This window comes from Fomitiporia mediterranea (assembly GCF_000271605.1).
Source record: "Fomitiporia mediterranea MF3/22 unplaced genomic scaffold FOMMEscaffold_8, whole genome shotgun sequence".
Taxonomy (NCBI): domain Eukaryota; kingdom Fungi; phylum Basidiomycota; class Agaricomycetes; order Hymenochaetales; family Hymenochaetaceae; genus Fomitiporia; species Fomitiporia mediterranea.
Window position 1 is genome coordinate 2,648,201 of NW_006760393.1, and position 14,577 is coordinate 2,662,777.

Genomic DNA, 14,577 nt, shown 5'->3' on the forward strand with positions numbered 1-14,577 from the left:
CAGTTAAAATACCCAGAAATTCACAATAGACCGCCACAAATAAATATGCGGATGGGTGGAGCGAATAGCTGGGCATGAAAGCTATTTTTCTTTGGTACATCCAGCATGTTTGGGTGAGCTGCGAAAAACGTGCAAATAAGGAATTGTTGGACCAACAAGGAAGACTTCGCGTGACAGCCAAAAGCGGTCACTACTACTGCCATTGATTCGATCCGGAAAGTGTTACAAGTTGCCTCAGACGCCCACAATCTCGCCTCGCTGCCCTCACGCTCCCTCTATTGTCAAGAGTATCGCGGAAGGAGCTCCTCATTATGTCGGGCAAGGGACCACCGTCTCAATCGCGTGAGCGCTCTGCGACTCCTCGCCGTGGGGGCTCTAGCTCCGCCACAGATCCCGTACCCGCAAGTCACTACACTTATGTATCTGATTCTTCATCCGAGAAGCCTCCCACTACGTTTACCTCGTCTCTCTCCATCGCAGTGGAAGGAAGCACTTCGGTGGAGAAAGTTGCGAAGGAGGAGGGAATGGACACAGGAGGAACTTCGTCAGTCTCGCATCCGGCCGAAGAAGCCACTTTGAACAAGCGTACACCTCGCAAATCTAAAGTGGAGGCTCTTGCCGCTCTAAATCGCTCTCGTTCACCTTCCGTGGAACTCGTTAATGTTTCGTCCACGAAGCAAATGGTTCCGCCATCAGTCCTTAATGGTGCCCCAATCTCTGTCTCTTCAACCTTAGACATGTCGACTGTCAAGACGACAAGTCCGAGAAACCTTCCCCCTCGGGCAAAACCACGACTTTTTGAGCTCGAAGACTGTCCTACATTTTATCCTTCCCCTGAGGAGTTCAAGGATCCGATGAGTTACATCCGCTCCATCTCGCCCCGTGGCCAAGAGTATGGTATTATCAAAATCGTTCCTCCGATAGGGTGGAAAATGCCCTTTGTGACCGATACTGAGGTGGGCTGTCCTTAATTACTACTGATCCGTGTTCTCATAGTTTTGTCCAATGTCTCAGACATACCGCTTCAAGACCCGAGCAATGCGGCTAAATTCAATTGAGGCGTCGTCTCGGGCAAAGATCAATTTCCTGGAGGCCCTGTACCGCTTTCACCGGCAGCAGGGCAACCCTCGTGTGACCGTACCGACGATTAACTACAAGCCCTTAGATTTATGGCTACTAAGGAAAGAGGTGCAGAAGCTCGGAGGATTTGAAAAGGTGCGTACAGTAGGCCTTATTCAGCATGCGTTGCGCGTATCTCACGCTCTATTTACTGCTGAAAAGGTGAATAAAGAGAAAAAATGGTCTGAGGTCGGCCGTCTGCTCGGTTACACAGGCATACCTGGGCTGTCAACGCAATTGCGGAATTCCTATATCCGGGTTATTTTACCGTATGAAGTCTACTCGGACGGTATTCGTAGCTCGGCCGTGTTTGCATCATCGAATAGGAAGAAAACGCAATCCCCTGCCCCCGAATCCCGGTCAGCCTCGAATCAACCACCTCCCAGTCCCACGTTTAGTCCACTCTCCACGAGCTCTAGTCCCCTATCAGAGCCACCTGACGACGCCGATCTCAATGGGTTTAGCCATTCAAGAGCGAGTTCGCCTAAGCCTCGAAAAGCGTCACATATGAACGGCATCAGTAAGTTTTACTACTGCAGTATACTACTACATGAGACTCAACATCAGAATTTTCTAGAAGGCTCAAACGGAAAGATGGCGAATGGTACTGGTCGTACTCACTCACCAGATGGTCATGGGGCTCCGTCAAAGGATGATAGCAAGGTTAGTATGCACCCTCTGTACCGTTGACGTATCCCGACATTGCTAAATACGATTTGTCGACAGGCTACCTGCTGCGAGGTATGCCACAGAAGGAACAAGGGAACTGAGATGCTTCTCTGCGATGGTTGTGACTGCGGTCAGTCTTCTAGCTGATAGATATGCACCGATCGACTGATCGACCAGCAGGTTTCCACATGTTCTGCCTCGTTCCTCCCTTGACTTCTGTTCCGAAAGGGCAGTGGTTTTGCCACACATGCTTATTTGGTACCGGGGGAGATTACGGCTTTGATGAGGGCGAAGAACACAGTTTAAGCAGTTTTCAGGCACGGGACCAAGCATTTCGAAAGATGTGGTTCGAAACGCACCCTCCCCCGCAGTCTGATCACCCGTTGACTGATAAGGAACTGGACGACCCAACTGTGACTACCATCGGTGGTATCCGTATTTCCGAACCGGACGTTGAAAATGAGTTCTGGAGACTGGTACAATCACCGTACGAGACCGTGGAAATAGAATACGGAGCGGACGTGCATTCGACAACTCACGGAAGGTAATGAACCTCCTTCTATCATCAGATCAAGCAAAATTTTGACACGCAGATGTCAGTGCTATGCCGACTCTGGAAACTCATCCATTAGATCCGTATTCAAAGGATCCATGGAATCTGAATAATATCCCTATTCTGCAGGATTCCCTCCTGCGCTATATTAAATCAGAGATAAGTGGGATGACTGTTCCTTGGACATATGTTGGAATGGTTTTCTCAACGTTCTGTTGGCACAATGAGGTAAAGCGTATTCTATATGGAGGTTCCGTGGAGCTGATCGACATCTATTTTAGGACCATTATACCCACAGTATCAATTATAGTACGTGCCAAATTGCTTTGCTGTGTGCCTATTGACTAATACCTCCCAGTGCACTGGGGAGAGACAAAGACCTGGTATGGCATACCAGCCGAAGACGCCGAGAAGTTCGAAGCTGCAATTAAGAAGGAAGCTCCGGATCTTTTCGAGACCCAACCGGACCTTCTCTTCCAGTTAGTCACGCTTATGAGTCCGGCGAGACTGAAAGAGTCCGGCGTCCACGTCTACGCCTGTGACCAGCGAGCCGGAGAGTTCGTGATAACCTTCCCTAAGGCATACCATGCAGGATTCAATCATGGTGTAAGAATAGTGTGCCGACCGCTGCAACCGCATCTAATATCTTTATTTTGCAGCTCAACTTCAATGAGGCTGTTAATTTTGCACTTCCGGACTGGCTACCTCTTGGACGAGAGTGTGTCAAACGGTATCAATCGCACAAAAAGCTTCCAGTCTTCTCACAGGATGAGTTGCTCATTACCGTAACTCAGCAATCGCATTCAATTAGGACAGCGATATGGTCCGCACCGATTTTATATGTTTCACCATTTTCCTATCTAATCTATCTATTTTAGGTTAAATGATAGTTTCAAAGAAATGACGGAAACGGAGATCAAGAACCGCAAAGCCGTCCGCGAGCTTGGTGTTCCAGAGACTCTTATCGAGCATGATTGCCCAGAAGATCAATATCAGTGCGCGTATTGCAAGGCGTTCTGTTATCTATCGCAAGTTATGTGTCCTTGTCCAAAGGCCAACGGTGCTAGAGTCGTTTGCTTGGAGGATGTCAAATATCTTTGCGACTGCCCACCCTCCCAACAGCTCCTACGGCTACGATTTTCTGACGAGGAGCTGCTTAACATCCAGTCAACTGTCTCCAGTAGAGCGGCAATCCCGGAAAATTGGCACAAGAAGTTGATGAAACTTCTCAACGACAGTCCGAAGCCTCAATTGCGAGCGTTACGTGCTTTGGTGGCCGAGGCTGATCGGATCAACTATCCGATGAAAGAAGTTGCTTCGTTACGACGCTGCGTTACTCGTGCCAACGAATGGGTCGAAGCGGCTAACTCCTTCATTACTCGGAAACAGAGTCGCAAACGTTCAAAGCGTCATCGCTGGCAACCATCACTTGCCAACGGCGCCGGCGTAAGCGATGAAGTAACTGATCGGCCAGAGAAGACGCTGGAAGAACTGTATTCTGTTTTGCGAGATGTCGAAAACCTCGGGTTTGATTGCCCCGAGATTGGCCTTCTCCGAAACCTAGCGTCGCAAGCAGAGGAGTTCAAAACCAAGGCGAAAGCGCTCCTTGAGGTGATCTCGACTGACAACGATCCCACAGCACATTTGCAGGAGTGTGAAACTCTCCTCGCCCACGGCACGTCACTGAATGTTTACCTAGAAGAATTCTACAAGATAGAGAATTATGTCCTGCAGGATCGGCTAGTAAAGGAACTCGAAGATGTTGATGAATCTGCCATTACGTTAGATGAAATCCGCGAATTCTTGAATCGTGCGAAGGCATGCGAGCTTCCCTCTGGTAACAAGTATATGATCCTCTTGGAAGAGAGACTGAAAGCTGGAACGGATTGGGATGAGCGTGCGGCGGGTGTCTTGAACCAGCCTATCAAGACAATCGAAGAGTTGGAACAATTCTTTGATGTCGAATCAACCATTCCGGTGGATCCGAGCGTGCTGAAACGAATTCAAACGACACGTAGCCGTGCACTGGAATATGAAAAACAGGCGAAGGAGTGGCTCTCGCCTCAGCCGGGTGCGGAATTACCGACTGTCCAAGAGGCGCTCAGGCTCGTTCAAAAAGCGGAGAAAGAATTTAACATTCAGGCCATCCAAGATTTAAAGCGGACCGTCGACTTCGCGTACGATTTGGAGGAGCGATGCGAAGCCGTGCTAAAGAACCGCTACGAGCACGGTGATGGAGGGTCCTGCTTTGACGCCATGAATCGATGGAGGACATATGCTCGCGAACACCTAACGAAATTTAGGTTACCGAGTTTCGATAAGCTCAATGTCGAGATTGAGAAGCATGAACAATGGCAAAAGAAACTTCCTTGGTATTGCGCTGAGCACGATGCGCCCCATGCCGACGAAATCCTGCGTGATGTCGTTGACTATACGAAACCAGAAGATGATGAGCCTCCGCACGACGAGTTTTTCACTTGCATCTGCTTTGAACCTGTTCGTCCTCCCCCTCCTGGCGTGGTCTCTGATGCTGTGCAGTGTGATCACTGCTACGCGCGTTTCCATGGTCGATGTGCTGTTAACGGTGGATCTTGTCCTTTCTGTGATCCCAACCATTGGAATGGGACCATCCATTCTGACCGTAGCTACCATTTCTGCTACCTTCCAACCGTCTTGCACAATGCGCCTGAGATTTCCAAGAACTATTCGGAGCACTGGCAAGAATTAAAGACTATTGTCGAACACATCGAACGACTCTGCAATGTTGTTGGCAACTTCCTCTCTATTGCTTCGCAACCCGGATATCAACGTGCGGAGTACATTCCGCAAGTGCGACATTACCTTCGCAAACTGTACAAAATCAAGTTTGCTGTATCGCCGAACCCTGAGGTCTCGTTCGGACTAGATTTGGCTGGTTTGCATCGTATTCTCGCGAACCGGCCAGCCCCTACGAGAATGAAGAAGCGGAGGCGTCCGAAGTTTGTTTTTGGGCAAGATGTGGACAGGGACTGGGTGGACGGAACCAGGTGTATTTGCCGTGGCCAGACGCCATATCTCTCTGGATTCGCATTGCTACAATGCGAGCAATGTCTTCGGAAATACCACAATGCTTGCGTTTGTTACAAGGGCCCAATGAAGGAAGGTGCACTGACGACATTTTATTGTCCTTTATGCTGTCTTCGCAAGGGCAAGATGTATCGTTGGGCTGACATCCGAGTCCGAATGATGGGTGTGTCTTGTGTACGATAACATATGATACTCTGCTGACCACTTATGCACCTAGATGAAGCTGATTCCGCTGTATTTATCGATGTGAAGGCCTGCGTAGAAACTTTTAGCCGTAATTTGATTAAAATAAAGCTCGCCCCTCCCGTAACGCCTACAATCTTCATTGACCTCGTTCAATTTTACCCTGGTCAACCTGACAATGCGACCAAGTCCGAACCGTTTCCCCCACCCACGAACAACGGACTTCACACGACAAGAGTACCAATTCATGTTTTACCGCATCGACTGAAGAGCTCGCAATCGTCTTCGGGTTCGCCGTCAAACGTTCCACCTCCACCTCCGTGGAGCCGATCATCGTCTATTGCGTCTGCTCCACCTCCGCCTCATCCTCCCGCCTCCGCAGGATCGATGGAAAGCGTTCTGTCGTTCAAGAGGAAGCGGAAGAGCAGCATGAGCGATCATGGGCGGGAGAGGGTCCTTGTTTTCGAAGTCGACCCTCAAGTACCGAATCAAGCTACATCATCGACTCATCAAGGCGTTCACCAGTCAAATTCGTCTCAGTTGAATATCATAGAGGTAGATCCATCACAAATGGCGACCCAGCCCTCTGCTCAAGCACGCCAGAAGGCATCTCCGACCAATGGGCATCCGCCGCCGCCACTCCTTCCTCCGATACGTGTACCGGATCATCGTTCGCCTCCTCAGCGTCATGTCCCAACCGTGAGTCCTATTAAAATCCTTGAGTAATTGTACTTGCTAACGGTAGCTTCAGCCGCGTACATCTCTCAATGTGGCACTCTCACCAGATCAACGGTCAATGCCACACCCTGTTCCCCCATCACCACAGCACCGTACACCGGCTCAAACAGGTCCTCGATCCCCGTTAGAGGTCCATCGCTCTCCTCAACAGGGGCCTGTGTCAGCTCATCCAGTCCTCCACTCCCCACAACATCGTCCGCCGTCTCATGCCGTGACACACTCGCCCCGCCATCGACCATCATACACGTCTGCTCGACCATCGTCAAATCATTCTTCTCCTCATCGAATTCATGGACCCGTCTCTACTTCGCCGCGTCAGTCACTTCATAGAGTTCCGTCAAATTCGATAGTCGCAGGGCCTTCGATGTTGCAATCACCTCCTTTAGCAAGTCCACCACCACGGGACCGTCCGGCTCCGTTGATCCTTGACCACGGTAGCAACCCCAGCAACATGCCCGTGAGAAAGGTGAAGCTTGTTGTGCGAGATAGTCCACCAACGTTCAACGGAAAGGACACCGTCGATTCTCGAGACTAATTAACACGATACATATCAATACGTACGAGTGCTTTATCATGCAATGCTTTATGGGGTGAAGTTTGTCTCTGCTGTCTCTATCTCTGACCTAAATGCGTGTTATGGAAACTGGGATGATCTTGTTCGATTGTCTTAGGATTGTCTCTATCTTTTCTTCCTATGCTTTACACTAAATTTTTATTGTCTATGGTTGCTTGCGCTTGTTCTCGAGTTTCTTCTTTCCGGCTAGGGTATCGGGCGTACCTGTTGTAGCTAATATGTATATTGCAGAGCAATCGAACTTCAACTTTGATCTCTATACTATCACAGGCTAAGACTTGGTATGACCTCATGCCACAATTGTGATGCAAACTGAAATTGCATACTTAATCGACCACATCTGCATATATTAAGATGCTTTGCACACGTACGCCAAACTAACAATTCAACAGTACTATTTCTTAGCAGCATTGTCACTATTGAAAGAATTGCCTTATATGTTTGCAGATAGTGGATCTAGTAGTAGTCCTGCCAGTGGTGATCTAGGCGCAAAACATGGCGTATCTACTGCCAATTTGGTTCGTGCTGAAGATAATAAAGAAGTCAATTGCATTTGTCGTTCTGTATAATTGCATGTCATGTCATCAATTACTACAGACAGTTCTCACCCTTCTATTCTATTTAAGTTGGATATGTATATATAGATTGATTGATTGACAGGATCGGAGTATGCAGTGAAAATACTCAGGCATGGACACGCTCGAAAAAAAAAACACAACACCTAAGACTACTTAAAGTGGGAAGGGAAGTATGGCTTCTGAGTCATAAAGAATATTTGGCATAAGTGAAGAAAGAAATATTCAGATTGAATTGTAAGTAAGTTAAGTATTAAAGTAAAACTGGCAAACCAAAGCTCGTCCGAGTCACTCTTGCTTAATTTAATAATCATAGTTCTTCTCCATTCATTGTGTGGTCTTTGAAGAGGTATAACTTTTCTTCTTTTTGGGAATGAAAGCCAGACTTCATCTTGTGATTAAATATATTAAGGTTAAAGGAGTAAATCTAGGAACATATATACTGGACTAATAAGAGAGAATTGGTAACACCTCATCATATCAAGCAGGTAATTCAGAGCACTAATGCTTCACATTTGACATGGCACACTGGCTCAACGCGTGAAACGAACGAAAACACAGTTTGATTAAGCTTTTAAAAACAAGTAAGGGGAATAACATAACATGACTATTGTAGTAAGTAGTAAGAGACCATAAATTGTAGTCGAAAGTCGAATGAAAGTTGTTGTGAAACGACAGAAGAAAAGAATCAAGAAGAAGAGACATGGAGATACATGAGAAAAACGTCAAAGAGCCCCATAGGATGTAGGACGTAGGATGTAGGATATAGGATGTAGGATGTAGAAGGTCATTAAGTGCGAAGGGGGTGTGGCTAGGTAGGTAGGTAGGTAGATGGAACGAGATGAAATGCGTGTAAATAACGTATAGTATACTTAAGATAATGCAGATTCGGAAATCATAAAAGGGAAGGGAATAATCAACGTGAAAATGATATGAATTTGAATTTACAACAAGAAGCAAAGAAATAAAACCTAGATAGAGATGTAGAGATGGAAGAACGTCGAATACCAAAACAGAAAAAAAACATTCACAGATGAATGACGAGCCAAAAGTCAATCGAACCAAAAACAAATGAAACCAAAAAACCAAATTAAAAGTATAGGAATATAAAATAGATAGATAAATAAATAACGTTGCTAGCTAACCTGAGTGACGACCTTCGCAAAGCTTTCATACAACTGTCGTTTCTTACGTTCGTCTACCCGCGGTGCGGAGGTTTCGAGGAGACGCTGGACGCGTGAGAGGAGGCCTGCGCTTCCTTCTAGGGGGATGATCGAAGCGTCGTATCGACGGACGTCTAAATCATAGGAACACAGAAGTTAGACAAACAGACCATGTGAGAGAAGAGAAGAGGAAGAATGAGAGAAAGGTAAAGGACTAGGGGGACTCACATTTCTGAAGCGTCGCGAACCCAGCGTCGTCCAACGCATTCTTAAACTGTGCAATAACAGCTGTAGCTTCTTCAAGTTGCTTCGCCGGGATAGTCGTTGCACTCGTCGCTTGCATATGCACATGAGCGACATGGTTAACATGGTTAACATGATTAACATGATTGACATGATTGACGTTCGCACTAGACGACATCGTCCGTCGTCTCCCTCCCACTCCCTCCATCTGTTTCGTTGTCGTCATCGTAACTGGTTCCTCTTGAATAGTAGGTGCGAACATGATTAACCCGCCTGGCGTATCGATGTATTGTCCTCCTACGTTTCGTGGGGGTTTGAGTGCGGAGGATGGTGGAGAGGGTGCTTTAGCTGCAGGTTCGAAGGAGAAGTGACCGAGAGAAGCAGGTGTACGCGCATGCGTATGGATAGGGGTATGCGCGAGTGTCCGATGGTGTTGAGCGGAGCTACTATTCCGCCTCGCAAGACTACTCGACAACCTCGGTAAAGCACTATCATCGATATGCACGTGCGAGTGCGTCGTTGTCGACTGCGCAGCAGCACCACCACCACCAGCAGTCGTGAGCGGACTACGCGCTCGAGTCGCTGGAGGAGGGCTTCGGGGTTTATTAAGACGAGATGTAGGGAGTGGAGGGACGGGGCTTGGAGCTTTTCCGTTGCGAATCGGTTCGGGTGATTTCGTTATGATCCTCGCGATTGGCGTTCGTCGATTACTACTGTCATTCTCCTTGTCCTTTTCGTTATCCTTCTCCCTCTCATCGTCGCTCCGAGTCCCACGAGACTCCGACTGCCCACTCTTCGAACTCGTCCGTGACCCAGGTCTCTCAAAATCAAACGTCCCATGTGCAGCTCGACGAAGTTGGACTAAACTAGTCTTCGGTGCTTTCAACCCCTTCTCAGCACCAGGTACGTAGACTTGTGAGTGGGGAGCATGGACGTGGACGTGTACATGCGACCTTGGGTCACGTAGAATCGGCGCACCAACGTTCTCTGGTGTAACGCGTCTTTTCTCTCTGAACATACCCATCCCTACACCTTTCTCCTTTTCCTTCTCTCGTTCCTTTTCTCTATCGCGATCGCGCTCCTTGCTCTTCTCCCTCGTCAAGAACTTCGGCGAAGGTATACGTAAACAAGGTGATAACCTCCCTCTCGTACCCGGAGCACTGTTCGATCTTTGTATCCCAAGTCCCGGGCTTTGTACTGCGGGTTTACTGCGTTCTGGTGCGGGTGTTCGTGATGTACGTGGTGGTAGGTCGTTGTGGGGTTGTGGTGCAAACGCAGGTTGACGTGTCAGCCCAGATGGTTCGCCGCCTTGTGGTGCCTTCAATAGAGTAGTTCCGGTCTGAGGGACAATGGGGAGTGAATCGGACATGAACGAGTCTAAACGAATCGTTGCCTGAGTATTCTTATCCCGTTCCCTATTTCTATTATTATAATGGTTGTTATTGGCGCTATCTTGTTGCTGTTCTTCAACCTTCTGCGGTGTAGGTGGTATACGCTGAAGATGCGGGATAGACGGGAGGAACGTTGCGAATGCGCGAGGTTGTGGAGTGATTAATGCAGGTCGTTGCTCTTCCTGTTGACTGTCCTTGCGAGGTGTATTTGGAGTTGTACGACCAGGTTGTTTACCCTTCTCCCTGTCACCCTGAGCAGACGGAGCACGAGGCGTCACAGATCGCCAAAAATCGAGCTTAGGCGTGCCTCGACGAGTCGTACTAGAAGTAGAAGTAGCAACAGTCGGCGACGCTGGAGGTTCCTCGCGAGGTGTAGCTGATCGATGTGAACGAGGGAGGGACGACGAAGGAGTAGGTAACGGCGTTCTATCGTCTGAAGTCCGATTCGTTCGAGGAGTCGACGCAGGGGTAGCACTAGTACTCGTACTCGTACTCGGTCTAGGCAACCCACGCTCACTTTCGTTCGTCGGAACTCGGTTATGCCGTAACAAAGGCTCGTTAGAAGAACCAGACCCAGCTCTTAACTTATGCGTCTGCCGTCTCGGACTCCCTGCTCCTTGACTTTGCCTACTCTCTTTCTCTTTCTCCAGTGCTAGTGGGGTTTTGCGAGAGTTGGGTGATGGGAGAGAGAGAGGGATAGGGATCCCGAGCACCCTCCTATTACTCGTCCCTCCTGATCCTGAATTCGAATTTGAAGGCGTGATTGGACGTGCGAGGGGTCTATTCAGCAGAAGTTCTGTCCCTACTCTCGTGCCCGCTACAGATGTTGGCGATGGAGGGGTCGAGTACTTCCTTGACCTCGACGGCGTTTGTGGGGGTGTATTATACGAATAAGCTATCGAGGCAGTTTTCGAATTCGGTGTGCTTGAAACGGTTATCTTATGTCGCAGCAGCGGCGGTGAGGATGATTTGCGAGGTTGGATGGCAGCGTCGTTAGGAGAGGTAGAGGTCGCGGTTATAGCCGCGGAACGAGAGGTGCGGGTGGTAGAAGAGTCGTACCTCGCTCGGCTCGTTTCCGGCGCATTGCTTGTGCTGGAGCTCAATGAAGGTAGACGTGACGAAGTAGCCGTAGCCGCATGAGATGCTCGAGGCGTATCGCGATCGCGATCGTTGCTTTGAGTCTGAGTTTGAGTTTGGAGCTGCTCGAGCCTGTCCCTGTCCTTCTCCTTTGAGCGACGCGTTCGTCCGCTCTGTGAGTTTGAACGTGAGAGGGACTGGGCGGAGCGGTTTAAGAAGTTGTAGAGCTGCAAATGATGAAAATCATTTTAGTCTGGTCTATGCATACATTTTTAACGGGTGCCGAGCAACGGATGCAGAAAGCTGCACCGCACTGCACCAGCGAGAGAGAAGAAAAAAGCGCACCTTTCCCTGAACGTCTGACTTGCGCCGGCGTACCTTTGCGTCGGCGGGATCTCTCCATTCTTCGGCGTCGTCCATCATGTGCATGTGCTTTCCACTCGTTATAATTTTGGTCGTAAGAATGTATGTAATTGATGTGCGTGAATGTCGATCTGGGTTCTGCGAGCTAGTTAGTTAGTTAGTGATTGTGATGTGCCTCTCGTCGCGTGTGAGCGGGTGGTGCGTATGCTTACCGGGATTAAATAGGCGGGCAAGGGAAGGGAATAAGCATTCGCATTCAAGTAGCTGATACACGTGTCTGTCGTGCGCTCGATGGTACTTTGCGTCCGGGTGCCTTCCCGTGGGTGGGCTTTGCCAGTCGGACCTTCACCGGGGTCAGGTGCTACACGGAACTGAGCTAACACTTCTACGGATCGTAAAAATTCACTTCTTGAAGACGAAGCAAAGCGTTAAAAAAAAAGGGATCAAGACGACGACGACGACATGAGATGCGAGCGGTGTTCTTTATGCACTCGTCGTTAGCAGCGGTCGGTCGGCTCGGGGGACGTGCTGAAATAGCTCTAGCCAGCGCTGGTCACGCATCATCATTTTGCTCTCTCTATTTTTCCTTGTCGTAGGCGACTGCTAAAAATGCATATTTCCTCCGCTTCTCATGTAATGGCCCCATTTCGAGCGATGAAGCCGGTGCGAAGCAGACAAGCGATCGCCCAGCTTGACTCATGTATTCCTTTCCCGTGCGCTCGTCGAGCGGGAGAATGTCGCAGGGAGCATGGCAGACTGCTTTTGGTCTGCGGGTCGCACAAGAAGCACGCCATCACTAGGCATTTGTCATGCCTTCGCAAACCGTATTTTTATTCCAATTATTATTCCTCTCGGCCTCCGTCTTACCTGAACGTTCGATATGCAGAATGTCCAGCGTGGTCTCAGACGATTCTTGCTTTCTGGGCCATCTAAGACGCATGTTTCTTCATTGGTTGGCAAATTCAATGCTGCACGTGCAGGTAGACGATGGTATCCAGCAGGTGCATCGTCCACAGTCCCCTCTCGGCCATCCTTTCCCTGCGTCGATGCCCACGCAGCCCGCGAATCGCGCATCCTCCAGTCCTCCTCCTTAAGGTCTTCCGAAAAGGACGTCGACCCATCCACTTCAGGTCCAGAACCCGCGTATTCACGTCCACGTCCGACGGAATACCTGACGTACCATCATGACAAGTCATTCCCTGTGATTTACTCCGATACTGCGTTGCCCGAGTTTGACATCGCGTACGAGACGTGGGGTAGGCTCTCTCCTGCTAGGGATAATGTTATTCTACTGCATACGGGTTTGTCGGCTTCTTCTCATGCTGCTTCGAACGCGCTTAATCCTTCGGAGGGCTGGTGGGAGAAGTTCATCGGTCCCGGTAAGGCACTGGACACCAACGAGTTCTTCATCATCTGTACGAACGTTCTCGGAGGATGCTACGGCTCGACCGGACCCAGTTCCATCGATCCTCGCACCGGGACGTACTACGGCACGCACTTCCCCATATTATCGATATTCGACATGGTCAAGGCACAGTTCGCTCTGCTCGACCACCTTGGGATTGATAAACTATACGCAAGTGCTGGATGCTCGATGGGTGGGATGCAGAGTCTGGCTACTGCGTGGTTACATCCTGAGCGTGTTGGGAAGCTTGTCAGTATTAGTGGGACGGCGAGGACGAGTCCGAGTAGTGTTGCGATGCGTTTTGCTCAGCGGAGTGGTGAGTCGTCAATGTCAATATTTAAGCTGCTCGACTGGCTAAATGACTACTTCTTATATTATGTGCAGTTCTTATGTCCGATCCAAATTGGAAGAATGGGTTCTATTACGATAGTCTACCACCTCATGTTGGGATGAAGCTTGCGAGACGTAAGTCGAACTCCGGTTTTCTCGCATAATCATATTTATTTTTATAATGCTCTTTGTTAAACTAAATTGTTGCTATTACTAGAAATTGCGACTATCACGTATCGATCTGGACCAGAATGGGATCTGCGCTTTGGGAGACAAGTGCGCGTGTCGTCTCCTGATTCCGAATATCCTTCTTGCGCACCTGTACAGGATGCCGATTTAAACGTAAATTCGAGTCCTGTTTCCAGTTCGGGAAGAAGACCTCGCACGCCCATGCTTTGTCCCGACTTCTTGATCGAGACCTACCTCGACCACCAGGGCGAACAATTCTGTCTTAAATACGATGCCAATTCGCTTATCTACATCTCCAAAGCGATGGATTTATTCGATATGACGGAGTCTGCGTTACTCGAACTTGGACTCGTTCCTTCCTCTCCCCCCACCCCTTCATCTTCATCGCAAACGCAACAACAAATCCCAACAGAATTCACAACAACGTCCCCACGAACGCGATCCCACTCACGTTCTCACCCCCCACCACCAAACCCCCCTCCCCACCTCTCAGACCTCGCAGCCGGTCTCCAACCCCTCTCACACACACCGACATTAATTCTTGGAGTGCAAAGTGATATCTTGTTTCCTGTTGAGCAGCAAAGAGAGGTTGCAGATGCTTTGAGGATGAGTGGGAATGGGGATGTGAGGTATTACGAGCTGGGCGGTGTGTGGGGGCATGATACGTTTTTGTGAGTTCTATTTTTCCTTTGTTTGTTTCTTAAGAGTGGGATAGGGTGCTGAGTTTTTTTTGTGATTTAGGTTGGATGTACAGAATGTTGGAGGTGCGATGCGGGGTTTCCTTTCGTGATTTCTTGATGTGATGGGAGAAGAGCACTGTAAATCGTCGTTGAGGATGAACGATTCTCGTACTACTGAATTCAAAGCTGTATTTTCTTCGTTTCTCCACACATTGTAATTATAAAGTACTGCAAGAACAAAAGAAAGCAGTCACCAGAT

At 48.9% G+C, this 14,577-nt stretch overlaps 3 protein-coding genes across 3 annotated transcripts; 2 read left to right on the forward strand and 1 right to left on the reverse strand.

Annotated features, from left to right (window-relative positions):
- The first annotated feature begins 256 nt into the window (after positions 1–256).
- Positions 257–7,129, forward strand: FOMMEDRAFT_111482 (uncharacterized protein). The gene is made up of 13 exons (XM_007268776.1): positions 257–956; positions 1,015–1,215; positions 1,282–1,639; positions 1,697–1,782; positions 1,846–1,918; positions 1,969–2,332; positions 2,389–2,569; positions 2,623–2,650; positions 2,700–2,947; positions 3,001–3,164; positions 3,220–5,570; positions 5,625–6,289; positions 6,342–7,129. The coding sequence occupies exons 1-13, from the start codon at positions 312–314 to the stop codon at positions 6,861–6,863; spliced, it is 5,886 nt and encodes a 1,961-aa protein (XP_007268838.1). The 5' UTR covers positions 257–311; the 3' UTR covers positions 6,864–7,129.
- Positions 7,130–8,251: 1,122 nt separating this feature from the next.
- FOMMEDRAFT_142151 (uncharacterized protein) lies at positions 8,252–10,050 on the reverse strand. Its single transcript, XM_007268777.1, has 2 exons — positions 8,869–10,050; positions 8,252–8,774 (listed from the first exon to the last, which is right to left on the reverse strand). Exons 1-2 carry the CDS (start codon positions 9,905–9,907, stop codon positions 8,614–8,616), a joined length of 1,200 nt encoding a protein of 399 aa, XP_007268839.1. The 5' UTR covers positions 9,908–10,050; the 3' UTR covers positions 8,252–8,613.
- A 2,544-nt stretch (positions 10,051–12,594) lies between these two features.
- FOMMEDRAFT_169657 (homoserine acetyltransferase) lies at positions 12,595–14,521 on the forward strand (the record flags this gene model as incomplete). The annotated part of the gene is made up of 4 exons (XM_007268778.1): positions 12,595–13,435; positions 13,504–13,584; positions 13,667–14,309; positions 14,380–14,521. 4 exons carry the CDS (start codon positions 12,595–12,597, stop codon positions 14,426–14,428), a joined length of 1,614 nt encoding a protein of 537 aa, XP_007268840.1. The 3' UTR covers positions 14,429–14,521.
- Positions 14,522–14,577: the final 56 nt, after the last annotated feature.